Raw genomic sequence first — 24,591 nt, 5'->3', positions numbered from 1 at the left:
CAATCAACCACTGCTCATTGATATTTTATTCCGAGGCCTAGTAACTTACCTCCGTAGGCTAGTCTACTAATAGTCTAGTAGTCTAGGCCGTGGAGCCCGGCTTATGTAAGAGAACTCCGGGGACGGGTAATTGCCCGAGTCTCCGCCCGAGTCCCAATTAGGTCTAATTATGACGCACGGCGCGTTCAACCTCTCCCAGACCGCGTTTTTTTGTCGCGGCGGCCCGCAAGAACTGCCCTCCTTCTGCTTCATCCCATTTATTCACCTCCCTGCTCGCCAGGCAAAGCTCGTCGCATAACATATCCATAGTCTCTTCCGAGTATACCCAGATCCGGTTCATTCAACATGGGTATTAAAAGTGAGTCACGCTAATTACCACCTTGCCAATTCCGAATCGACAACTGTACACCCTCATGAGTTCAGCAATGCTAATCTCCGCCACCATTAGACCTCTTTTCGGTAATCTCGGAAGAAGCCCCTGATGCCGTAAAGACGGGAGAGATCAAAAACCACTTCGGCCGCAAGGTCGCTATAGTATGTCCAGTCCCCAATTGAATCCCTGCTTTTGTTAGTTAGCTAGCTGCATCTGTGCTTGTAAGCAGGGCTAACCACTATCTTATGTCGCAGGATGCGTATGCTATCCCTAGATCCGGCTCGGTCTTCAATCTCCTTCGTGACTAATGCCAGTTCAGGTCCATGAGTATCTACAGCTTCCTCATCGCTGTCCGCTCCGACGGTCAGCAGCTCATGAATGAGACCGGAGAGACCACATCACACCTGATGGGAATGTTCTATCGCACGCTAAGAATGGTCGATAATGGCATCAAACCTCTATACGTCTTTGATGGCGCTCCGCCAAAGCTCAAATCGGGAGAATTGGCCAAACGTTTTGCCCGGAGAGGCGAGGCGACGGAAGCGCACGAGGAGGCCAAGGAGACGGGTACTGCAGAGGACGTGGAGAAATTTTCTCGTCGCACAGTACGAGTCACCAGGGAACACAATGCAGAGTGCAAGAAGCTTCTGAAGTTGATGGGCATCCCGTACATTGACGCCCCGACGGAGGCCGAGGCACAATGCGCGGTGCTTGCGCGTGCTGGCAAGGTCTATGCTGCCGCTTCGGAAGATATGGACACGCTGTGCTTCGAAACACCCATTCTTCTGCGTCACTTGACATTCAGTGAGCAGAGAAAGGAGCCTATTCAGGAAATTCACCTAAGCCGTGCGCTGGAGGGACTTGGCATGGATCGCAAGCAGGTATATCTCCCACACAAACCTCCATGATCATTCTGCACTTGCTTACCCTTCCACCAGTTCATCGACCTCTGTATCCTACTCGGCTGCGACTACCTGGAACCCATCCCTAAGGTGGGTCCGAACACGGCACTGAAATTGATTCGGGAGCACGGGACTCTTGAGAAGGTGGTTGAGTTCATCCAGAGCGACCCCAAGAAGAAATATGTCATTCCCGATGATTGGCCGTATCAGGATGCCAGAGAGCTTTTCCTCAATCCCGACGTACGGGATTCCAACCACCCCGACTGCGACTTCAAGTGGGAAGCGCCCGACGTGGAGGCCCTTGTGAAATACCTGGTTGAAGACAAAGGATTCAATGAGGACCGGGTCCGCAGCGGTGCTGCCCGCCTGCAGAAGAATCTCAAAACCGCCCAGCAGTCCCGTCTGGAGGGATTCTTCAAACCAGTAGCCCGAACGGATGCGGAGAAGGCCAATCTGAAGCGCAAGCATGATGAAAAGATTCAGGAACAGAAGAAGCGCAAGAAGGATGAGGCTAAAGCTAAAAAGGAGGCCAAGGCCAGACCCCGTGGCGCTGGCTGATTGATGGACTACCCAGTATGAAATCTAATTCGAGAGACCCGAGGTTGGGCGGGAAGGAGGGAAAATGCGAAGGCACTCATTGAGTTCCCATGTGATTTACACAATCAAGAGGAAACCTGATATATCGCGTCTCTGGGAGAGTGCCTTGATTTGAAGCTTGGCGGCGTTTTAAGGCTCTGGTTATCGCAAACATGGCAAGGCGTTTATATCGGTGGGGATGCGCTAGCATAGCATTATTACTTATTGATGATGAATTTACCTTGTTCGCTACGGGTGGTCGCATAGTACGTATATACACGGTATGGAGTATAATGTAATGACCTCGGATGCTTGGGACAGGTCTCACACCTGCATCGACTAATGGGGTTCAACCCCGCCGTAGGAGGTAAGTAAGCCAGATGGAATAGCAGTACCTACCTTATTGCACCGGGGAGCTGTCAGACTCGGCACAGCCATCGTAAATCGAGCTGGATGCTCGTCCGTGAGGCCAGTCGTGAGCTTGTAACAATCAAGCTGGTTTGCTTTGTTCTCCGCGATGCGCAGGTGGTATGATGACAATTCCCCGGCAATGGTGGGGTCACGCGATCCCTGATCTTCTAGGCATGTAATTTGAGAGAGTGATGGGTATGGAATCGACAGGACTATACCGCTTGATTTGTTTATTGGCTTGATATAGTCAATAACGAATTGCTCATCTTTCGGCATGTAATTTCCAAGAGGCTCGTTGGTGATGCCCTCACCCAGGATGTCCATCAGAGAATATATATCTCATCCGTGCGAGTTATTCGGACCGGTCCGGTCATTCGCACAACTCACTGCCTTGCTCTACTGTACATGCAAGAAGTGATGAACAAGAAGACGAAAGAGAAAGAGGAGTCTCCAGAACTTCACTTCGTGCATAGATCATGAGATAGCAGGGGAAAATCTACTGTTGGCCGAACCGCTCCATGTCTTGATGTACAGTAAGGTAGTCGACACCACAGCCTACACGAAGTGATAATACTTTCCCTTGACATCATGGCAGCGATGATAGAACACAGTGAAATGAGAGTCAATTACACATTTGGTATAACCCTTCAAGTATGAGAGTCTCGCTCCGATCACCGCTCGTAGGGTATGTATAACTAGGTACCCATCGTGGCGCTCACCCCATAATCCTCAATCGATTTACAACAAGACACAGCAAATCCCCCCTCACAGTCACACCCCATTCATATACCACATATCTGAAGAATTCGGTTCATTCAACCGGGGATGAACCAAATAAGCCCCACCGACAGCTCAATTCCAGCACGAGCGCCTAACCACCAACTGTACGGATGGGGAACCACGGATGCAAGACGATCGCTCGTCGGATCCCAAAGACAAAGCCTTGCACCAATAGGTCAATCTCCCAGGACCTCGACTATGACCTACCCTTTTCGAGTTCTTCTCACAATTGATTCGAGGGAAACTGCCCAGGACAAGAAAAAGGAGAAAGGGAAAAAAGGAAGGGGGGGGGTGCTGTGGGAGGAGGAAGAGAAGGTTGGGAGTGCATAACATCATCTCCTCCCCCTCGTGACCTTCCCAAGTCTCCTCCGCACGAGGAAATCGAGTGGAACAATGAACCTTCCACGCGCTCCCTATACACCGTTTCAAAGCCACTGGATCCAGCTCAATGGATGCAAGAGATGCAAGGGGCCGACCGATAACTGCAGTTGGTCGGACTGTGAGCATCATAGCTGCCATCTAGCTCCATGAGCTTGATTGAACTGCAGAGGAAAGGTTGGGGTGACACCGATGGGCATCATCGGGAGTCGCAGGGAGATCCCCACACGTCACCCACCATCGACTAGAAGAATTTTGGAAATACTACGTATACTCACTAATTGGATAGACCTAGAGGAGATAGAGTGTACAATAGTTTTCTGAATGATGGATGGTAGGTTGGAATGCGACGGGGTGGTGGAAATCAGGTTGTAAGATCGAAAGGTGGGAAAAGCAACACAGCATCGCGGCCGGCTGAGATCAAGAGTTTTTGCTGATAACGGCGAATTTATCCCTTCGGGAAAGATTTTAAACCACCTCAGGCGGTAGGAGAGCCGTCGAGGGTGCATATCCGCTAATTTTGAAGGCCAAAGAAGGTAGGTGAAGGGGGAAGATAGAGGGGGCAAAAGAACGCGTCAAGGTTGACAGCAGTCGGATCATGCGCGTGAAAAGAGAGAGAAATCGCAGGTTGAGAGGGAATGCTGATTACTCCAACCCTAGAACGCAGCTCTTGATCTTTTTACTGATCAAACACATCTACTTTACCATAAGCAAAACTACCAAAATATATTAGATGAAGATTTTAAAAAAAAGAAAAGAGAAAAAGAAAATCATCATCAAAATCCATAGAGAGTGAAAAAAAAAAATCAAATTAGCAAAAAGAGAAATACTTTTGACGTGTTGTGCTCGTCTCGTCTCGTTTCTGAGAGCAGAGCAGAGCAGACAGACAGAGGGTGATCCTGTGTCAACACCCGCTGCCCTATAAAGCGCGGATGCCCCGCGGCCCTTCCACCCCTTCCCTCGTCGACTGCTTTTCTTCTCTTCTGCCACAATTCTCCCCATCTCCCACCCCCCTGCTTGAACCTGACGTTTGTCGAGACATCTCCTGTGTCTATTAAACATCTTTCATCATCTATCTGATTCCACTTTCATCAACGTCTTCCTTTTCTCCTAACCAAAATGCCTCCCAAGAAAGCTACCTCCACCGGCGCGACCAAGAAGTCCGGCTCGAGCCACGCCTCTTACCGTGGTATGTTTTGACTGATCTTTCTCCACCACCACCTCGCGCTATCTTAATTCTAGCTTCATTTTTGTCGCGAATGACTGCTGATTCGATTAATATAGATATGATCAAGGATGCTATCCTGAATGTGAGTTGATCACGTTGTTCCCGGTGCGCTGTGGGATCACGGGCGCTGGGTGGGAACTTCGCCGACCGTGACACGTCGTCACGGTGCTTAATTGTTCCCAACGCCCCATCAGGCACCGTCTTGTTCCATCCTAGCTGGATCGCTAACATCTATCTAAACAGCTCAAAGAGCGTAACGGTAGCAGGTAAGCTAACTCGTGTTTCCCTGATCACCGCCAGACGCAGGGTCCCGCCCGTCCAGCGACGTGGCAACCCGACACAGCGTCTCTGTCACGATTGAAGCTAACCCGCTCCTCTCCTCTGCCCTGTAGCCGCCAGTCCATCAAGAAATATGTTCTGGCCAACAACAAGATTGCTCCTGCTTCGCAGGCTGCTTTCGACAGCCAGTTCAACAAGGCCATCAAGGCCGGTGTTGAGAAGGGCGAATTCACTCAACCCAAGGGTAAGTCCACCATTTAGTCGCGCGCCTCACTTGCAACCCTCGCCTCGCCAACGGTGAAGCTTGCATCTACGCTTGCTCTGCACGCGTCTTTGTTTATCGCTCCGACACGCCTGCTGACGCGTCTTATCCCCAGGCCCCTCTGGTCCCGTGAAGCTTGCCAAGAAGGAAGCTGCCCCTAAGCCGGCTAAGGTGAGTGACCATCGCATCCTCCCAACTGACCCACATGACTGACTCCATGACAGAAGGCTTCTGCTAAGACTACTACTAAGAAGACTACCGCCAAGAAGAGCGAGAAGGCCGAGAAGTCTGACAAGACCGAGAAGACTGAGAAGGCCGAGAAGCCCAAGTCTACCACCAAGAAGGCCACTGGCACTACCACCACCAAGAAGTCGGTTGGCAGACCTAAGGCCAACACTGCCAAGCCTCGCAAGGCCTCGACCACTGTAAGTAATGCTGTGTTTGCCCCCCCCTTGTTCTCCGCGCTGGATGCTGATTTCCACGCAGGCCCCGGCCGTTGTCGATCAACCTAAGGTCACCAGCACTACCAAGTCTGGACGCGTGACCAAGACAACGGCCAAGCCTGCTGCGAAGAGCAAGAAGTCTACTACTACTGCGAAGAAGGAGAAGGCTGCCCCCGCCGCTGCCGCCGCCTCTGCCTAAGGGAATTTCTTTGCAATCGTTTTGAGCGACCAGTTACCTTTGATCTTTTGGCCCGTTTCTCTGTTTGCGATGTGTCCTCGGGGTTATATCTTTTGGGTTGTGTCCCCTTCCTTCGTTTGTAATTTTTTCTCTCTCGGCCACCAATCTCCTTGAAGGATGGGATGATTGTATCTGGGATATGCTGTGGACTGTTTACTCGGTCGTTTCTTTTCTGTTGGTAGGGTCGGCGTCTTGCGGTGGATTTTGCAACGGGATATGTTATTCAATTGCGTGCTATGCTTTGTACGCCAGTCTAAGGACGGGCGTTATACGCTTTGGAATGAAACCACTTGTTTAGTTCAACCAGAAACCGTTGTAGTGATTGAAACGGTCGGGCTAGGAATGGGTATGCGATGCCCAAGCCACCATCCAGGGGACATGGACCTAGCCCCGCGATCAAGTCATTCAAGGATACGATCCACCACCAAGCAATGCCAGTGCTTATTGGCATTGGCAAAGAAGACTGTCTACCACGCGGAAGGAATGATCTAAGCTTAAATTTTGTGCATATCCACGGGCCCGGGGGGTTGGATGTTCCATCCGACACCCAGATCAACTGGTGGAGTCTTCTTGTGCTCTTACTGGGCTCGGCTGAGGAAGTATGGGCACAACAGTCCAATACGCAATTTACCACGAGGTATGGTCCATATCCTAGCGCGTACGGATGGTGTGTTTTGCTAAACTTTGCACCCAAATTCACCACAAATAGGAATTACTTTTCAAGACTGGGAGGATGTGGGATTATCCGCTTAGTCATTCAATTTTTGGGTCAATTAATCTGGTTTTAGTTTTGAACTCGAAAGTCATAATTAGTACTTAAACTTTTTCTTTGCATTTTGTGCTACATTTGAGACATTTAATGTGTATGTACGGAGTACAGTATATATACCAGTAGGGCTCGAGGGGTCTAGAAATGCAAAAGGAGCTTGAGCCAGCAAACAAAACTTTTCCCGTCCCGTCGGCTAACGGGCTTATCTGCGCCCGATGACTTGCTCGGCTACGGTATGTACAGTACGAGTCCGACAGCTAGCTATGAGTAGTAGTTAGAGTTATAAGGTTCTTATTCTTTTGACTGGCAGGCATTCGGGAAGGCCAGCCCTGTTCGCTTAAGGTTTTTTTTTCTGACTATACCTGTTTGTAGAACCATTGCGTCAGGGTCGATTGGACCCTCTCAGAGAAGGAGGGAGGAGGAGGAGGGAGAGGAGGGGGATGAGGGGAAGAGATCATTGGGGAGGCGTTTCGGAATGGGAGTGACGTTGGCTTTATCATGGACATTTTGTCGATCATTCGTGCATGCATCAGGAGTTCTACATAGCAAAAATACAATGAGTTCTGCCTTCCTCAATGCCGGATGACGGGAGAGGAGGTTCCGAACCTGACACTGTTTGGTAGCAGGTTGCATTACCTCCCTTCCACAAAGCTTCAGGTAGATTGGTGCGGAGTAACTGAGACTGTAATCTTCTAGATTTGCATTGTTGGTCTGTGTTGGAGAATCCTGGGCAGGGCCGAGGTGCCAGATACTCTACTACTCTTACTGGATTGAACCCCTTTTGAGACGGTTGGTGTATTAAGTAGTGCTGGCAGAAGATGAAGAGAATAGGCTGCCACAATTCGAGTCCTTGGCTGCGTCGAGGGTCAATCAGGGGCTCCGGGGGTAGGGGAGCTTTTATAGATACGATGGTATGCATTGGGGCCCTTTCTTCAGGTACGGATTGCCAGTCCATGGGTACATTCGACTCTCAACTGTCATCGCTGCTGGGTTTGATGGAGGAGAGATCCGTGAGTAAGGGTATGTGTATCTCAGATGTATATCATGGGTGCAATAGGGCAACGAATGAGTGGAGCCGGGCATTGGGAACTTCCATCCTGACGATTAATGATGATGCATGCTGTCGGAGATCAGGTTGCATATAATACAGCCATGTTTTGTTCCGTGTACTCGGTAGATTCAATTGCTGGGCTGCCTTTATGACAGAAAAGTGTACTGTGCTGTATTGTACTATACTCTGTTCGAAGAGCATGTTGCATGTAGCACGATCATGTCATGGATTTTATAGATTGCACCTGCACATTGACTAGAGTGTTGATTGAAAGTCTCGAGGAGAACGAGCGACTGAGAGAATGCAAAGGTGACGTTGATGTCTTGCAGGGAGTGCCAAGGATCCCCTCTTCTTTCTCGGGCTGGCAACAAACAATTCCTGCCTGATCGATGAAAAAGAACAAGTAGAACTTACTTGGCATAGCAGAAGGAGCTCTGATGTTGCACTTAGTACAGTGCTGCACATAGAGTCCAGCATCTGGTTTCATACATCTACTTCTATCCCCGGAGCTGCAGGTGTGTACATACTCCGTAGTACATACAGTATGTAAATCATGGTCAATCTTCGATTCCATCGCGTAACTTATCGGAAGTTGGTACCTGCCGCGTAATACTGGGTAATGACGGCGGTCCAGCCCTGGTGGAGCTTGCCCACTTTTTTCCTTTCCCCTGCTTTTCAATTCTCTTCTGGACAACTTAGACTAGAATCATTAACTTCTGTAATTATAGCAACAAACCAGTTCGAATCCAGACACTGCCGAATTGTCCCCAATTGCGGTGTTACAGAAAGGGGGAAATACTCTTCTGTCTGTCTATCTATCCTTTCGGTCTGTTCGTTCTGCTACATTTTCCACCATCATCTCTCCAAACACTACTTCGTACCTACTCCGTACCTACTCCGTACTACGTGTAATCTCACCATCACTGCCTTGATCAGGAACCATACCATACAGGTTCAGCTCTCCACGTTTTGGTGGCAGTTCCACTTGAATTACGAGTCCGTTTCGCCCCAAGAATACTCACTCAGTCACTGTTCGTTCGCTCTTCCACTCCTCCTCTTCCTCTTCTTCCTCTTCTCCCTTTCTCTCTCTCTCTCTCTCCCCCTCCCTCCTCTCTCGGTCTTCATTCTCTCCTGCTCTAATCACCCATTCGACAATCCCGACTACGCTCCCTCCCTTCTACCTTCCCCACCCCCTCCTCCATTTCCCCTGCATTCTAGTTATCTCTCCTTTAGCTTTGAATTCTGTTCGTTGTCGTCACTCTGCCTGCATTTGCAACTGATACCCCCGTCCCGCCCTCGTCTTGCCCGCCCTTCTACCCGTTTCCCTCGCCGCGGATTCCACCATTCGTCTCAGCGCTTTCTCAAATCACTTTCTCTGCCGACCTCAACCTACTTCCGTCTGTCGCCTCAGGACACGCAAACTTCAAAGAACGTGTTTGTTCTTGACTTCGTTCCCGGTCCTCCAAATTTAGTGGTTCACCTGAACATGCCTATCAGCCGCTGAAGTACTTTCCGCCGGCTGGCCCCCAGCTCGATCTCAGGAACCGTGTTTTTTGCATATCGACAACCGCCATTGATTGATTTGTCCTCTCTCAATCAGCCCCTCTCCACCTCTAGTTGACTCCTCCCCTTTCGTCGCTCGACCAAAAAGGCTCTTACTCAACAGTCGACGCATTACTCGCAAACGTCGACTCCTCTCCCCCCCCTTGTCCTTATCTCCGCCTCTCCCCCGGGAGTTCGACCAACTGATCATGCCATCGTTTTCCAACGACGTCGCCGCCTACTCAACAGCTACCGTCACGGCTACACACCCTCGGCCATTCGACCCATCGCAAGGCAAGCCCAACGAGAAGAACTCGGTGGGGAATACGTTTCTTTGGACAAATTGGCCCAATGGCGACGCTAATCATCTGGAAACCCCCTCGAACGATCGCCAACTCACAAACGGTAGCGCCTTGGCTTTAAATGGTCCGCGATCCAGCGCCAGCTCCTATACCCGGGAATTGCCTCATTCGAAGGACGGTAGCATGCACTCTTTAGGAAACGGGTCCGCTCGAGATCCCAAGGAGGATGTTCGGCCCTCAGCGACCTTGGAACGGAATTTATCCGAGAAATCCTTGGACACGGTCACAGGGCCAGGCTCTCCGGCGGCATCGATCGCAAGCCAACAAATCAACGGCACACTCAATCCCCGATCGCTCAATGGAAAACCCTTGGTAAACGGAGATTTCAACCGACAATCAACCGACGAGTTTCACACCCCGGAATACGCAGGCAATGCATCGGCGACCCGTTTATCCACCTCTCCACCTGACGACGCTGGCCGTCTTTCTCCCGATCCCGATCGATTATCCCCGTCGCAGAAAAGCCCTCATCGCTATTCTTCCCCTCCAGCCCCGGAAAATGGTTTTTCGCCGGACCAAAGCAACACCAGTCTTCGCCATCGACACACATTACAAGTCCCGCGCACGACGAGCGGGCGTCGTGGTAGTCGTGATCAGTCGGAAGACATGGCTTATAGTAGCGGTCGCCTGTCTCCCACCACCGGAACCCGCCGGACATCCTTCAGCCTGGCCCGACGGGCTACTCGAACCAACCAGTCGGAAAGCTTGCAAGACGAAGCAGCTCCCGACGAAGATGCAGCCCGCTGGGCAGAAGCCATCAAACAGAGGCGAGCCTCGAAGCGAAGACGCCGGGACGAAGACGATGATGATCGCGTCATCGTGGGAACCAAGGTGGACCAGAATCACGTGAATTACGTGACGGCCTACAACATGTTAACCGGAATTCGTTTCACGGTCTCGAGGATCAATGCCAAAATGGACCGGGAGTTGACTCCCGCGGATTTCGAGGCGAAGCACAAATTCTCGTTTGACATGTATGTTCTCAAGTGCTTTTTCTTCACTGTACATCGACTGACGTTCAACAGAACCGGCAATGAATTGACTCCTTCTGCAAAGTACGATTTCAAATTCAAGGATTATGCGCCCTGGGTTTTCCGGCACCTGCGAGCGAAGTTTCGACTCGATCCAGCCGACTATCTGATGTCACTTACAAGCAAGTACATCCTGTCGGAGTTGGGCTCTCCGGGCAAGAGTGGAAGCTTCTTTTACTTTTCCAGAGACTATAAGTACATTATCAAGACCATCCACCACTCCGAGCACAAACTGTTACGCAAGATTCTCCCCGAGTACTACCGGCATGTCGAACAAAACCCAAACACCTTGATTTCGCAGTTCTATGGGCTTCACCGTGTCAAGATGGCCTATGGGCGAAAAATCCACTTTGTTGTCATGAACAACCTCTTCCCTCCGCATCGCGATATCCACCAGACATTCGACCTGAAGGGTTCTATGATTGGCCGTGATCTGCGCGAGGAGGATTTGGAGAAGAACCCGAGAGCGACCTTGAAGGATTTGAATTGGGTTCGGAGGAACCGCGAGATACAGTGTGGCCCGTCTAAACGCGACTTTTTCCTCGCTCAATTAAAGCGAGATGTCGAATTACTCCAAAAGCTCAAGATTATGGATTACTCCTTATTAGTGGGAATTCATGATGTGGAAAGGGGCAACGAGGAGAAGCTCCGCGACAAAACCTTGCAAGTTTTCCAACCGGGGGGTGATCGCGAGGAAGATGCAAACCCCAACATGTTGATGCGCACACCGTCCAAGCTGGAAAACGAACGCAAGGCCCGAGAACTTCGAATGCTCATCAAGCGTGAGCGCCCAGTCCCGTTAGACCAAGCAACTGCGAAAATGCCCGATGAGATTCTCGACGAGAGGAAATACCACGTCTTTTACGCCGATGACGGAGGGTTTCGCGCCACTCATGAGAACGGCCAGCCTGGCGAAGAGATTTACTACCTTGGTATCATTGACTGCTTGACTCACGTAAGTTGCCTCGAGCTGCCAGATTTTGGTATGATGTACTACGTTACTAACAAAATGTACAGTATGGAATGGTGAAGAAATTAGAACACTTCTTTAAGGGTCTGTCCCACGATCGCACTCAAATATCGCCGATTCCTCCAGAAAGTTATGGAGATCGTTTTATCAACTTCATCAAGGGTATCACCATGTCAAAGGAAGAAGCACAGCGACAGCGGGAAGCCAAGGCTATGGGAGAACCGTCCACGGAAAGAACACCTTCTGTCGAAGAGACCATGCAAGCAGCGGAAAGAGAGGCGTCGAGGGAGTCGTCCATTGTACAGCCTCGAACTCTGACGACGGTGCGAGATCCCAACGACTCCGGCGTTCTCGCACCTTCGACACTTCCGATTGTTGAAGAAGCAGGTGAGGCCAGCAGCCTCGGTGGCCACAGTTCACACAGCCGCCATGGCCCACCTGTTCCTGAGAAGGACCTCCCACCAATTCCCCACCAGAACGGTGCGCCTGTAGTCGGCAAAGGGAAGGGGGTCGTTCGCAACGGACAGCCTGAAATGGTTTCTGTCTCTGGCAGACAATAAACCTCCCCGTTGCTGATTTTGAACCGACTTTTCATGATATCCTCGTTCGCAGCTCTGCGCACCTTTCGCATCATATACATACCCTGGCGCCACGGATCATCCGCTTTCCTGCACGCGACGCATCATCACCCATCCACATCATTCCTATAGTCCTCATGTTGCCACGAGTGATGTTAATTTCAATCATACCATCGGGCGCCAGCCCCTATGGTCAGAATCTCTGTTTTTGACATCTTGAACACGTTCTACTACCTTCTTTTGGTCACTATAGCGGTATCATCCGCTCAACCCAACACATTCTTTCCATCATTCCCACCCGGCATAGCGGATCGCATCTGCCTGTGCCCACCATCTTTTATATCAGCTACAGCACTACTACTATCTCCTTATGTCACTTTTTCTTCCCTTCTCTCTTTTTCTCTCTTCCTTTTTTTTCATGTCCTAATTCGTGATAAAATATTCACGACTCCAGTTTTGAGGAAACATGCCTAAGTAGCCGGGCTTACTGACACTCGGTCATGTTCTCAAACCCTTCTTACATTCTTCTGTATCAAATAGCTCCTTGTCCCCCATTCTATTATTGTTGTCGTTTCATTTGTTCAATGTCAACAAGAAACAACCACTGGCCCTCTCCCATGAAGGGGTCTATTGCATCCAGCCCAATCCACTACCCGACCAAATTCCTCTTCTTGCCCCTTAGATCTGTACCCCGGACAGCGCCTTCCTTGCTATAAGCATAGTAAGCAAAGGCGGGCATCATCAGCATTGCTCTCTTCCCCATCTCCCCGTGGGCTATCATTGTTTGGCTTATTTGATTTTGGCCCTTATACACCTCGAAATTGGATGGGCCTAAGCGATTGAACTTTCATCCTTTTTGTGCGCGAGCAGGTTCTTCCGAGCGGCTTAATTGAGATCTGATTTGCTCCCTTTTTTTGTGTATTGGTGATTTCCCATTGCCTTGTTTTGCGACTTGCTTTGTGTCCGTCCGTTTCCAGTGATTGCTCTCTCCCTTCCCTTAGAAGACTGATTGATCAATTGATCGAGTGGTGGGGGTCCGATAGAAGACGTGCTATGAACACAGCACAGCGCAGCAAAGCCGAGCAAGTAGACAATTGATACCAGAACACTGCATTGCCTCTAACCTGTCCCTTGTGATTGTAGTATATATAGTGGAAGGGTTGAAGAGTGAGTGGTCTGTGTACTAGACTGCCGAGTAACTGTCCTATCCTCGGATACCAGATCAGGCTATCGTTGATAACAGGGTCTGATGTGTTGGTAGCCAGCCGACTCATGTGGTGGTTACCTGCACCATTACCCTATTAGGTCTGTAGTACATCAAGATAATTCCCTTAGCTTCTAGGCAAGTTGCTCGGAAGTCGGATAGGGGAAGTAGTCGACCCCTGATGTCATGTCTGACCTCGGAGCAGATAGATATCTACCAGTCAATGCAGAGTACCGTTTTATTCAGGAATCCGTGCTATGGTATTGGCATAAGGTGACCGCTAGGAGTTAGAGCATCTCGCATAGTGGTTGACTAATTTAAATGATACTACTCTGGGCCCAGGTATTTAGAGGACTCAGCTGAAGTAGCTCCAAATGACCATGTTGCATAGAAGGACTGCACCCGAGGATAGTGTCCAGGCAGGCACACCATATGAAAAGGGAAAGTTGGAAGAGGGCACCAGAAAGAATAACAGTAGCAAAGCAAAGCAAAGCAAAGCAAAGCAAAGCAAAGCAAAGCAAAGCAAAGCAAAGCAAAGCAAAGCAAAGAAAGACCAGATCAGCGTGAAAGAGGCCTTGATTTTGCAAGCATATGAGGGGCAATTATTTAGAATAGAGATAGAGGATCACCGGTTTTGAAAACGCAAAGTGAGCAGAAAAACAAACGAAAAAAGCAAAAAGCAGGAAAGTTAGAAGCAAACCTCCAAGAACGCCCCTGTGAATGCAATTTTTGTTTCCACCAGTGAAAAAGAAGAAGAAAGCAACCTGGAACCGAGTTCATCATCCCGCATCTGCATTGATCCAATTGCTGAAAAGGCGAAGAAGGATGTTCAAAGCAAAAACAGAGGACAACGAGGCCGCCGCCGGATAACGCCAATGATACCTGATCTCATGATAGGAGTAAAAAGAAGAAAACAAATGAGAAGTCCACCAAGCACCGAAATAATAGGAAGATTCTTCGTTATAGACGATAAGAAGAGAGGATGAGCGTGATCTTGCGTAAGAGTGACTCTTGTGTGCTGGCCTATTGCTTATTGCTGGGAACAACACATGTCAACTGGGAGGTGAGTTGAGCGTACTGAAGCACACTGTGGGATTTGGCGCGAAAAAGGTATGAGTGGCCGTTGCACGGATTTACTCTGCCTTGCCTTGAGTGACTTTAGCTGCTTGGATGGCCGACATCTTCTGAGTCCACCCTTGCGTAGGCTGGGGTTTCTTGACGGTGCGGAGGTCGTCGGTGGAGAAGCCTGATATGCGCATATTATACTGGCGTTCAAGGACGAGCTGCAGATCGCGGATCTCCAGGGTTGAAGAGGGTCGCAGCTTGGCGATCCGGCATGCGGAGGTGACGACGTCGTCCACAAAGTCGTCTGCCATCTGGAGGATGAACTGTCCAAGATTGGTCAGCGACTCGTTGTTATCAAGAGCAAGTCGCGCAGCGACGGGGTGTTCTCTCTTACCTCTTCTGCATCTGGAGTCAAGCCTTCACCCTCTCCACCACCAGTGACTTGGCGAACTAGGATATCGAGCATCTTCTTGCTCAATACTCTCTGACCCTCACCCTCAAGGACATATCCAGGGTGCTTTTGAATCGCAGGCTGGTTCATCACGCCTACCGCCGCGTGGCTAGGGCCGCCAGACAGCGTAGGGCGCGCCGGTGCCATGTTCACTGGTTCTGGGGTAGGCACATTCAGGTTTTTGGGGATGGGCATAGTGTGTGTACGTGCTGGGTTTTCGGTAGAACGGTTGGAGTTGTAACCTTGCGGATGTGCGTGAGGATTGGCAGCTGCTTGATTCATGTTCTGCTGCTGAGGCACGTTGTTGGTGTTGATGTTGTTGTTGGAGTAGTTCTGGGCAGCCTGGGCCATAGCAGCCTGCTGCGACAACGGGCGGGGCGGTCCCTGGATCATTGTCTGAGATGTCGGGGTAGGAGTGGAAACGTCCGGGACAGGACCTGGGACCGGATTGAAAGGTACCTGTGAGCCAGGTGGTCCTGGCTGCTGCTGAACCGGAGGTGAGATTTGTTGTGGAAGAGGCGGTTGCTGGTTGGGTGGTTGCTGAGGAACAGGGCCAACGGCAGGTGCGGGACCGGGACCGGGAACTGTGGGTGCCTGACCTGGTTGAGAAGTAGATGGAGACATCGCGGTATGTCCAGCCTGGTTGCGCGCAGCGTTGACGGCCGAGTTGATGGTATGTGGGGCGGGGGTGGGAGCTTGTCCAGGGTGAATTTGTCCAGGAACACTTGCTGGAGCTGGGCTCGGGCCAGTCGGCGCCGGCGCCGGCGCTGTTCCTGGTTGAGGATGTTGCTGAGCAGAAACATGCTGCTGAACGCCAGCCCTCTGTTGCTGTGCCTTGAATGACTCTTGCTGTTCTTTGAACTTAGAGAGGAAGTCGCTCCCCTCACGGTACAGCTTCTCTGCCGCCAACTGGCGGCTCTTGAATTCTCCCACCTCTTCCTGTGTCATATTTCCCGCGCCCTGGCGTTGGGTGAATTGTTGACGGATATCCGCGATGCGAACCCGTCCGATCTCCTGCTTCTGTAAAGCGATCCCATAGCGAAGCTTGGCCTCGGGCAGCCACGTCTGCGCCTGTTCGTTGCTAATATTGGGGGGAAGAAAGAACTGCAGACTGTTGACTTTCTGCTGGATTTGCGGGAGGAGTTGATTGAAGGTCTGAGGGTTCACAGACTGCGTCCGTTGTACTGGCTGGCCTGGCTGGCCCGGTTGCCCAGGCTGCGCCGGGTTTGTTGCTTGCATTTGCTGATGCTGGAGCTGGCGACTCTGTTGAAAGGCGCGCATGCCTTTCATGAGGGTCTGGGAGATTTGGGCGAGCCGTGCATGAGCCTGCTGGTACTCCGAAGTTTGCGGATCGCGGCCGTTGAGAAGTTCCCACAGGTTTCGAACCAACTGAGTATGCTGTGCCTTCTGCTGATCATTCAAATGAGGGAGTTTCTGAACTTGATCCGTTCGGATAAGATTCGAGTGCTGCGGCACCATGGGCTGCTGCTGAGTTGCCGGGCCCTGCACCTGCGCCTGCGCCTGAACTTGAGCCTGCGCATGGGCTTGAGCAGCCTGCGCATGAGCCTGTGAATTATCCATGGCTATGTATACTGTTTCCCTCCAGCTAGGTAGGCGTGGTGATGAGGCCGTTTGTCGAAAAGATGGACTCGGGGGATGTAACGGTTCGAGGAAACCGGCTAGAAGTGCGGCGGGAGGCACGCGTCGTTCGGGTGCCGATATAGCTGTGGTGGCTATGGAGTTGGCGACGATCTAAACGAGTGCAATGAGGAAATGAAAGTACGATGAGTGAACAGCTGGCAGCAGAGACAGTTGCTGAAAAGAGATATATAAGCAGTTGAGGTGGAAGATAATGAGCAGCGGGAGAGGCAGAGGTCAGAAGAAGACAAGCCGGGGATGATTGTGGCGGGTCGGAGAATGCCTCAGGCTTCATTCATTCGCATACCCTGACTTCCTTTCCGGCAGGCGGTCGTGATATTGAACTGGAACTTGGAACGATATTGATACGACTATCAATCGCGTTACACTGGAATTCTACAGTTTTATCTGGAAAAATCAATCCTTGATCTATTGGTGACTTCATTATGGCAGCAATGCACACATTTTAGTGGTGATGAGGCGGAACAAGCCTCATTAAGGTTCATTGTAGCGGTTACTCGAAGCATTGAGGTCACGAATCACCAAGAGCAACAAGCAAATATGCAATATTCCACGGCATGAGATTATATAGCTTGCATCTCCGTTGTCGGGAAAGGGGAAATGAGAGACGGCTGAGACAACTTCAGGTAAGACCACGAGACCCGACCAATCTCTTAGTCTTCTCAGAAAACGAGGCAGGAAACTTCGCTGATCTCAGTCTGAAATGAGTGTCTTCACGTATGGCTGGATAACTTCATCGGCGACCGCAAGCTGCCTGATGTAGTTCGCCGGAGTCGTGAAAGAGCCCTAGAGTAAGTGGTGCCAGGGTCTAAATGAGCCATGCCACTTCTGCGCAATACAACATGGCGCATTCTTGCTACTGCATGGTAGCTCAACTCATCAGCGCTTGCTCGGATGTGCCCACACCTTGATTCAGTCGGATCGGTTGAAGGAGAGCCAAGAGCAGCATTTGACTGAGATGAAAACTATCAGACCAGCACTGGTTCTGCTGGAAATGGGTGCAAGATGATGGATGGTAGTATCGGGTTCTGCGTTGTTTTCAGCCCAGCAACCCACCAAGATCCCGTTCCATCCCATTGACCCGATCTTCTAGCGTTCGCTTTCTTCTCTCTAATTCTCGGATCTCCTCCATTTCCCGGGCCAGATCAGCATCTGTGACGTCGGCCACCTCAGGTTGCAGTGTTTCTCCAGTATCGTAATCATCATAGTCATCACCGTAGGAGTGGCTCATCTGCTCCAGCTCGGCAGCGTTGCGGGCCACGCGCTCTTCCAAATCTATAATTGAGTCCGTGATCAATTGGTGACGATAGCGAAGACTTGCGATCTTTTCGTGTGCGCCAGCGACCGGGCTACCCCATTAAGTCAGACAGTTATCATTAGACGAGGGCAGGAAGGGGGAGCTTACTAGACATTGCAAAGGATCTCTGCGCCGCGAAGCAAGACATCGACGTTGACTTCCCCGCGCGGACCCCGCCCCGCGGAGCGCTTGATCTCCTCCATCATATCTGAGCCTAGCACTCTGGCTACAGCGGACTGATTTTTGTTGTTTCTGGCCGAATAAATCCGACTCGCCATAGACTCCTTCTCTGTTTCTTGTGGGAACTGCGTGCCGCGGCGAGTAACTCGTCGCTGCGCCGAGCTGACTGGCTTCACCGAGGGATCAGTCTGGAATAAAGCCCGTTCATGAGCTTCCGTGTCGCGAATTAGGGAGGTGATGTCATGAGAGCCCAAAAGAGCATTGGTGAACATTCGCGGAGGTGGAAAGCTGGAACGACAGCGGATCAGCAAGCTGGTACTGTACGAGGTTGTCCGGGTCGGGGTCTCACGGAAGTTCTGCAATAGCATTTGAGGAGAGCATGATTTGCTCAAGGTGGCTTTCAAGAAGCGACATGGTGAGCATAGACTGAGCGACGAGCATAGACTGTAAGATAATAGTTGAGAAATGGGTGGATATACAACAAGAACCTGGGCGGTATTTTCCGATAAGATCAATCATTCATGAAGGTGGTTGTTGTTGTTCGCGGTACTCCGTAAACATGCCAAGATGATTTCCAGCTGTTTCTGCCTCAAATACCAGGCCACGAGAGTGGCAATGCAAGCTAACTTAACCTGGTTATCCATTTCTCCCCGACTCTCCTCCTACAACTACTAAGTTACTACGGAGTACTGACGAACGTGAACTCACTGTACAATCCAAGCAACCAGCCAACCCACATCAAAGGTTGACACCGGAAACTCCCGGATTCTTTCTCAGTGAGTTGGGCTACAGCTCTATCCCTCCAGAGCCAATTGACTCTGTACTGTATTCAATTGAACCGGACTGACTGACCAGGCGCCAGGCGCACGCGCAAGCTAGGTAGCTCGTCACTCCAGCTGACCCCCCCGACCGGTAAGACCGAACCTGACTAAGCTGCCCTGGGCTGCTTCTCTCGCTGTCCATCCCAGAGCCAGCCAGCCTTGACATCACATCACCACCTCATCAACCATCTGCTTCCAACTCACTCACCTACCATCCGCGATCTATCTTGCCTTCTGTTTGCATCTTTGACTTTTCTCTGTGTGTCTCTTACCCCACAACCCTTGCTTTCCCCCCACCCTCTCACCGGTGGTCTTTCATCTCTTGCCCCTTCCTCTGCTTCTGGTACTGCGGTCCTCACTGCTCATTTGAGCTTGAAAGCTGAAGCCGAAGCTTTATCTCCCCCTCCCCTTCTAGCCAAAAGACCCTCAGTTCACCAAGGATGCCGGCCGAGAGGCGCTCTCTGAGATCGAACAGCAAGTCGGATACCTCTTCATCTGCTAACGGTGAGAAGGGTCGCTCTACTTCACAGAACACCAGCTCCAACAAGGACCAACCGGCGCCCAATCGCGCCGCTGCCAACAAGGCCAAATCTACCACCGCCTCGAAAGCCGCTTCGTCGAATAGCACAGCAGATTCCGGAATGGGTGAACAGCGGGACCAGCCGCGGACCAACGGCTCCGACCCGACGGAGAACGGCATGAATGGTTCGGAAGATGTTGAGATGGGAGAGGATACGGCAGGTGGGCCTACATCCTCATTCACCGCCAGTAAGGATCGGAAAGGTGACGAGAAGATGACTGTTGTAGTGCCACCGACCAAGGGTTCGAGGTTATCCGGCGAGAAAGCTCCGGACAATGAAGGCGACATCGCCATGGAGGGTGCGGACACCGAGGAGTCCAAGTCAGAGGTTGACCCGAAGGTCAAGGCTGTCCAAGGTGAGTAGACTCTTAAGTCCAAGGGGTTGTGATACCTTGACGACCACTTATGCGATCTACTCTAGATATCAAGTCCAACTTCACATTGCTTGAGCGAGCTGTCAGCCACTTCGACCCCAGATTCACTCTCCGCGTTTTGCGTTCGATATCGTCCATGCGCAAGCACATCACACCAGATGTGCTGGCAGAAGTCATCGTCGAGAACTACCCGTCCTCCAACCTGACTGCTTCTTTCCTGTTGGGCGCCATCGATCAAACTGGCGCTTTTGACAGTGCTGTCGCCAGCTCCAAGATGGACATCGAATCGGAGAAGACTAAGTCGACCCCTAAGGAAATCCTGCCCGAGATCGACACTTATCTCTCCATTCTTGTTCAGATCTATCTGTACGACAAGAAGGAATTCCAGAAGGGCGCCAAGTTCTCCACAGAACTGACCGAGCAGCTGCGGGCGCTCAACCGCCGCACTCTTGATTCTCTGGCGGCCCGAGTCTATTTCTACTATTCTCTCTTCTACGAACAGATTGCGCCCCTTCCTCCGTCGCCCGCTGCATCTGTCACATCGATTCGCCAGCCTCTGCTCAACGCGCTGCGAACGGCTGTCCTGCGCAAAGATGTGGATACCCAGGCGACCGTGATGACCCTGCTTCTGCGGAACTACCTGTCGACCTCCCATATCTCGCAGGCGGACTTGCTGATCTCGCACAACCGGTTCCCCGCGTCTGCCTCGAACAACCAGATTGCCCGGTACCTGTACTATTTGGGCCGTATCCGGGCCATTCAGCTGCAGTACACGGACGCCCACGGGCATTTGATTGGCGCTACCCGGAAGTCTCCGTCCAGCCACAGTGCACGCGGTTTCTACCAGGCATCCCATAAGCTGCTCGTTGTCGTCGAGCTGCTCATGGGTGATATTCCCGACCGGGCGATTTTCCGTCAGCCTGCGTTGGAGCGTGCCCTGCACCCGTACTTCCTACTGGTGCAGGCTGTGAGCGTCGGTGATCTGGATGGATTCCTGAACATTGTAAATACCTACACTGCAACCTTCCGCAAGGATGGTACATACACCCTCATCCTGCGTTTGAGACAGAACGTGATCAAGACGGGCATTCGCATGATGTCACTGTCCTACTCTCGCATCTCACTTCGGGACATCTGCCTTCGCCTTGGCCTGGACAGCGAGGAGTCGGCTGAGTACATCGTGGCCAAGGCGATTCGTGATGGGGTGATCGAAGCCAGTTTGGACCATGAGCGTGGCTTCATGAAGAGCAAGGAGGTCGGTGACATCTATGCTACTCGGGAGCCAGGTGAGGTCTTCCACGAGCGTATTAGAGCCTGCTTGAGTCTTCACGATGAGAGCGTTAAGGTGAGTTCAAATCGCACGTCCTGCTAATCATACTTGTGCTCACCATCTCAATTCTAGGCCATGCGTTTCCCCATGAACCAGCATCGATTGGAGTTGAAGAGTGCACAGGAAGCACGGGAACGGGAGCGGGAGTTGGCCAAGGAGATTCAAGAGGGAGACATGGATGATGAAGACGCCGGCGGCGACTTTGATGCTATCTAAGGGATTATCTTATGGAGCGTCAATAACATGCAGCAGGTTTCTGGCTTCGTTCCTTCCATAATTCTTTGCCGATCCCCGACCGGTTGGACGGGGAGGCCTTCAACAATCATGTGTTCTTATCTGCAAATTCCATGTTCCGGGATGTGTTTGAGGGGAATTGGCAGGATTGAGCTTTTGCCGGCGTGATCTTCCATGTTTCTCATCTATTATTGAATCATTTTTCCTATGTTGTTTGCGGTGTAGATGCTGTTTCCCCCGCCTACTCGTCTGTTCCATTCTTTTCCTTTTGACTTCCGAGTTAGGTGTTGGAGGTGATGATGCAACCGGGGGAGCCTCTTCGTTTTGTAATCTTCATCATAGCCGACTTAGACCAGCCAATTTCCTTGTGAGAGATGTGGCATTGCTTATCAAAGGCGGTCGAGCATTGGTAGGTAGGTATGCACCAGTATGCACCAGTATACACCAGTATGCACCAGGGAAGGTATGAGGCCAGCCATTGATGATGAGTGACGGGCCAGGCGGAACCCCGATCCGGCCCGAGGTCTGTTCCACTGCAGGCACTGCAAGCCCAGCTCAGTGACCGCCCGATTCCCTCTCTCGAATTCTTCGGCTTCAATTAATCTATTGATTATTCCCAACCTTTTCTCCCCCCCCAACAGTCATTGCCGGATCTGGACCGGTTTCCAATCGTTGTTTGCTCCTTGGGTATGACTATCTTTTAGATTCTGATTCGGTGTACTCGCCTCGATTCTCCACCTCTTTCCATCATGAAAGCTCGCACAGTCCCAGCCGCCGGGCTAGTACTATCGTCTCGCATCACGACGCCGTCGACAACAACGACAGTTTGCTGGCAATGCCTCCGAAATGATCTCCTCTCTCTCCAGACGCAAGTGCAAACCCGCAAATATCATCCCACCCGCCGTCGAGATGTCTCTCCATTCGGGGCGGCCGTGTCGGCGGCCCAGACACTTTTCAAAGGCCTCCCCAAGGCGCCGCCGGGCATTTCGGTCGACCCATTGCGCATGGTCGGCAAGGAGCTCAAGTTCCTGACCAAGAACCTTCGTCAATTGCTTGGGTCTGGCCACCCGACGCTGGACAAGGTGGCTAAATACTACACGCGCAGCGAGGGCAAACACATGCGGCCGCTGCTTGTTTTGCTCATGTCACAAGCGACAGCGCTGTGCCCACGCAAACCCCAGACGGTCGACTACAACGCGACGGTCAATGATCCGATTACCTCCTCCTCCATTTTGGTCGACAACAACCCAGACCTCCCCCCTTCGCTGTCCTCCGCGACCTCCAGCAGTAACCCTGATGCGGCCTACGACTTTGCTGGCGATGAAAATATTCTCCCTACACAGCGCCGACTCGCGGAGATCACCGAGTTGATTCATACCGCATCTCTACTGCACGACGATGTCATCGATAATGCTGTGTCGCGCCGCTCCTTCACCTCGGCTAACTTGCAGTTCGGAAACAAGATGGCTGTGCTGGCGGGTGACTTCATGCTGGGTCGGGCCTCGGTGGCTCTGGCCCGGCTGCGAGACCCCGAGGTCATCGAGCTGATGTCGACCGTGATCACCAACCTCGTGGAGGGCGAATTCATGCAGCTGAAGAACACAGCCGCGGACGAGAAGAAGCCCGTCTTCACGGACGAGACCCTCTCCTACTACCTGCAGAAGACGTACCTCAAGACCGGCAGTCTGATCAGTAAGTCTTGCCGGTCGACCGCGGTGCTGGGCAATAGTGTTCCTGCGGTTGTCGAATCCGCCTACCAATACGGGCGCAATCTGGGACTGGCGTTCCAGCTGGTGGACGATATGTTGGATTACACGGTCACCGAGGCCGAGCTGGGTAAGCCCGCCGGTGCGGACTTGGAGCTGGGCCTGGCCACAGCCCCACTATTGTATGCGTGGAAGCAGTTTCCTGAATTAGGCCCGCTGGTTGGCCGTAAATTCAGCCAGGCCGGTGACGTTCAGATGGTAAATAAGATCCCTTCAGCCCATTGAGCATCCATTAACATTGACTGACACTCACAGGCTCGCGAACTTGTCCAAAAGGCTGGCGGCGTGGAACAAACCCGCGTTCTGGCCCAGGAATATATCGATAAGGCGATCGCCGCGCTCGCGGACTTCCCTGACAGCGAAGCCAAGGCTGGTCTGATTCAGATGTGCGAGAAGACTATGAACCGCCGGAAATAGATTGATCCAACCAGCGACACGGACGATCCGTGTGCATCGGCGTCTTTTGCAAAGCGTTCTTATCATAGAGACCAAGCTCGGGATGCCCGGCCGTTTTGTTTCGCTTTCAGCCTTCCTTTTCTCCCTCTGTTCATAAACTTAGACACTTTCCTTTTCATTTTGCAGGCCGACATGTCCCATGTACTACTATCTCTTTATCGTTTATATCTGACTGTCACGAGCTTGGTGTTGGGGGATCATCTGGCAACTCTTTCCATCGTATAGCTTGGTTGGCTATATAGCACATGGGCTAAACTGGAATGAGCTTGGGTAGATCGCACTCGGTTAATCGGTCAGCGGATCAGGTTGGGCTCCTTGGATGGATGGATGCAGGCAGGAAGGCAGGGATGAATTTCTGGAAGCATTTGTGTGTGTTGTACCTATATTTGCTTCAAAGATGTAAAACTTAGCTTGAATTTTGGGTCATGGAAACAGAGCCAAGTGGTGTGATGAGTCGATGGATAGCCGCATTGGCTTCAGCTGCAGGGCTCATGTCAGGTACATTCTCCTGCATTCCAACCAGGGGCTCACTGTAAGTTAGTACTCAGTAACTGTAACCCTGGCTAGTTGATCTTTCGGCCATGGGAAGGATTCTAGAAGTCAAGCAAACCACATCCGCCGCATAGTTAGGGAATCCATCTTAGTTGACAGCGGTGTGATGACCTATATAATTGATGGGTGACTAGTAAGTTAGGCCTTGATACATCGCTTCTAGCCTCGCTAGTCTCTATCATATGTGTATTTATCAATTAGCATAATGCATTTCTAGTTGACATGGGCCGGTGGAGGGGACCATGGTGGTATGGGTTGTTCAACCCAGTGGACCATCAAACCGCGACACATGAAGGTATGGGTCCGTGTAGGGATATTACGAAGAAAAAGACAAGAAGAAAGCAAGAAACCAGTGATACGACCGTGTCCAGCTGCTTAAGATTGTAGACTTGTACTGTTTACGATACATTATTGTCGAAGTCGCTGCTGGATCTGCTGGATCTCAGGAC

General features: G+C 51.4%; 7 protein-coding genes across 7 annotated transcripts; 4 read left to right on the top strand and 3 right to left on the bottom strand.

The window, feature by feature from the left end:
* The first annotated feature begins 232 nt into the window (after positions 1-232).
* On the top strand, positions 233-2,103 carry fen1 (multifunctional nuclease RAD27). Its single transcript, XM_040944852.1, has 5 exons — positions 233-358; positions 449-534; positions 628-632; positions 693-1,254; positions 1,312-2,103. Exons 1-5 carry the CDS (start codon positions 346-348, stop codon positions 1,831-1,833), a joined length of 1,188 nt encoding a protein of 395 aa, XP_040800736.1. The 5' UTR covers positions 233-345; the 3' UTR covers positions 1,834-2,103.
* A 2,002-nt stretch (positions 2,104-4,105) lies between these two features.
* BO72DRAFT_127892 (uncharacterized protein) lies at positions 4,106-4,696 on the bottom strand. The gene has a single exon (XM_040939065.1). The coding sequence runs from the start codon at positions 4,480-4,482 to the stop codon at positions 4,150-4,152; it is 333 nt and encodes a 110-aa protein (XP_040800735.1). The 5' UTR covers positions 4,483-4,696; the 3' UTR covers positions 4,106-4,149.
* BO72DRAFT_496941 (histone H1/H5 family protein) lies at positions 4,540-5,831 on the top strand (the record flags this gene model as incomplete). The annotated part of the gene is made up of 7 exons (XM_040948664.1): positions 4,540-4,609; positions 4,705-4,730; positions 4,892-4,914; positions 5,041-5,171; positions 5,305-5,360; positions 5,414-5,614; positions 5,676-5,831. 7 exons carry the CDS (start codon positions 4,540-4,542, stop codon positions 5,829-5,831), a joined length of 663 nt encoding a protein of 220 aa, XP_040800734.1.
* A 3,487-nt stretch (positions 5,832-9,318) lies between these two features.
* Positions 9,319-12,259, top strand: BO72DRAFT_127834 (1-phosphatidylinositol-4-phosphate 5-kinase). Its single transcript, XM_040939064.1, has 3 exons — positions 9,319-10,568; positions 10,620-11,580; positions 11,643-12,259. Exons 1-3 carry the CDS (start codon positions 9,442-9,444, stop codon positions 12,153-12,155), a joined length of 2,601 nt encoding a protein of 866 aa, XP_040800733.1. The 5' UTR covers positions 9,319-9,441; the 3' UTR covers positions 12,156-12,259.
* A 2,251-nt stretch (positions 12,260-14,510) lies between these two features.
* BO72DRAFT_469117 (putative transcription initiation factor TFIID subunit 12) lies at positions 14,511-16,474 on the bottom strand (the record flags this gene model as incomplete). Its single annotated transcript, XM_040946942.1, has 2 exons — positions 14,511-14,765; positions 14,837-16,474. The coding sequence occupies 2 exons, from the start codon at positions 16,472-16,474 to the stop codon at positions 14,511-14,513; spliced, it is 1,893 nt and encodes a 630-aa protein (XP_040800732.1).
* Positions 16,475-17,591: 1,117 nt separating this feature from the next.
* On the bottom strand, positions 17,592-18,443 carry BO72DRAFT_496938 (uncharacterized protein; the record flags this gene model as incomplete). The annotated part of the gene is made up of 3 exons (XM_040948663.1): positions 17,592-17,901; positions 17,958-18,317; positions 18,379-18,443. 3 exons carry the CDS (start codon positions 18,441-18,443, stop codon positions 17,592-17,594), a joined length of 735 nt encoding a protein of 244 aa, XP_040800731.1.
* Positions 18,444-19,290: 847 nt separating this feature from the next.
* BO72DRAFT_469114 (proteasome regulatory particle lid subunit RPN3) lies at positions 19,291-23,551 on the top strand (the record flags this gene model as incomplete). Its single annotated transcript, XM_040946941.1, has 6 exons — positions 19,291-19,786; positions 19,852-21,149; positions 21,207-21,280; positions 21,827-21,831; positions 22,125-23,332; positions 23,390-23,551. 6 exons carry the CDS (start codon positions 19,291-19,293, stop codon positions 23,549-23,551), a joined length of 3,243 nt encoding a protein of 1,080 aa, XP_040800730.1.
* Positions 23,552-24,591: the final 1,040 nt, after the last annotated feature.

This window comes from Aspergillus fijiensis, assembly GCF_003184825.1.
Source record: "Aspergillus fijiensis CBS 313.89 unplaced genomic scaffold BO72scaffold_27, whole genome shotgun sequence".
Classification (NCBI taxonomy): Eukaryota; Fungi; Ascomycota; class Eurotiomycetes; order Eurotiales; family Aspergillaceae; genus Aspergillus; species Aspergillus fijiensis.
This window is presented reverse-complemented; position numbering and strand designations above follow the sequence as displayed.

Bases quoted from the DNA above. Each gene is read 5' to 3' on its own strand.
- fen1 (XM_040944852.1), top strand. The intron at 1,255-1,311 runs GTATATCTCCCA...CCCTTCCACCAG, and splicing joins TTGGCATGGATCGCAAGCAG to TTCATCGACCTCTGTATCCT.
- BO72DRAFT_127892 (XM_040939065.1), bottom strand. From the start codon at position 4,482: ATGTTTAATAGACACAGGAGATGTCTCGACAAACGTCAGGTTCAAGCA.
- BO72DRAFT_127834 (XM_040939064.1), top strand. From the start codon at position 9,442: ATGCCATCGTTTTCCAACGACGTCGCCGCCTACTCAACAGCTACCGTC. The intron at 10,569-10,619 runs GTATGTTCTCAA...GACGTTCAACAG, and splicing joins CACAAATTCTCGTTTGACAT to AACCGGCAATGAATTGACTC. The intron at 11,581-11,642 runs GTAAGTTGCCTC...CAAAATGTACAG, and splicing joins TCATTGACTGCTTGACTCAC to TATGGAATGGTGAAGAAATT.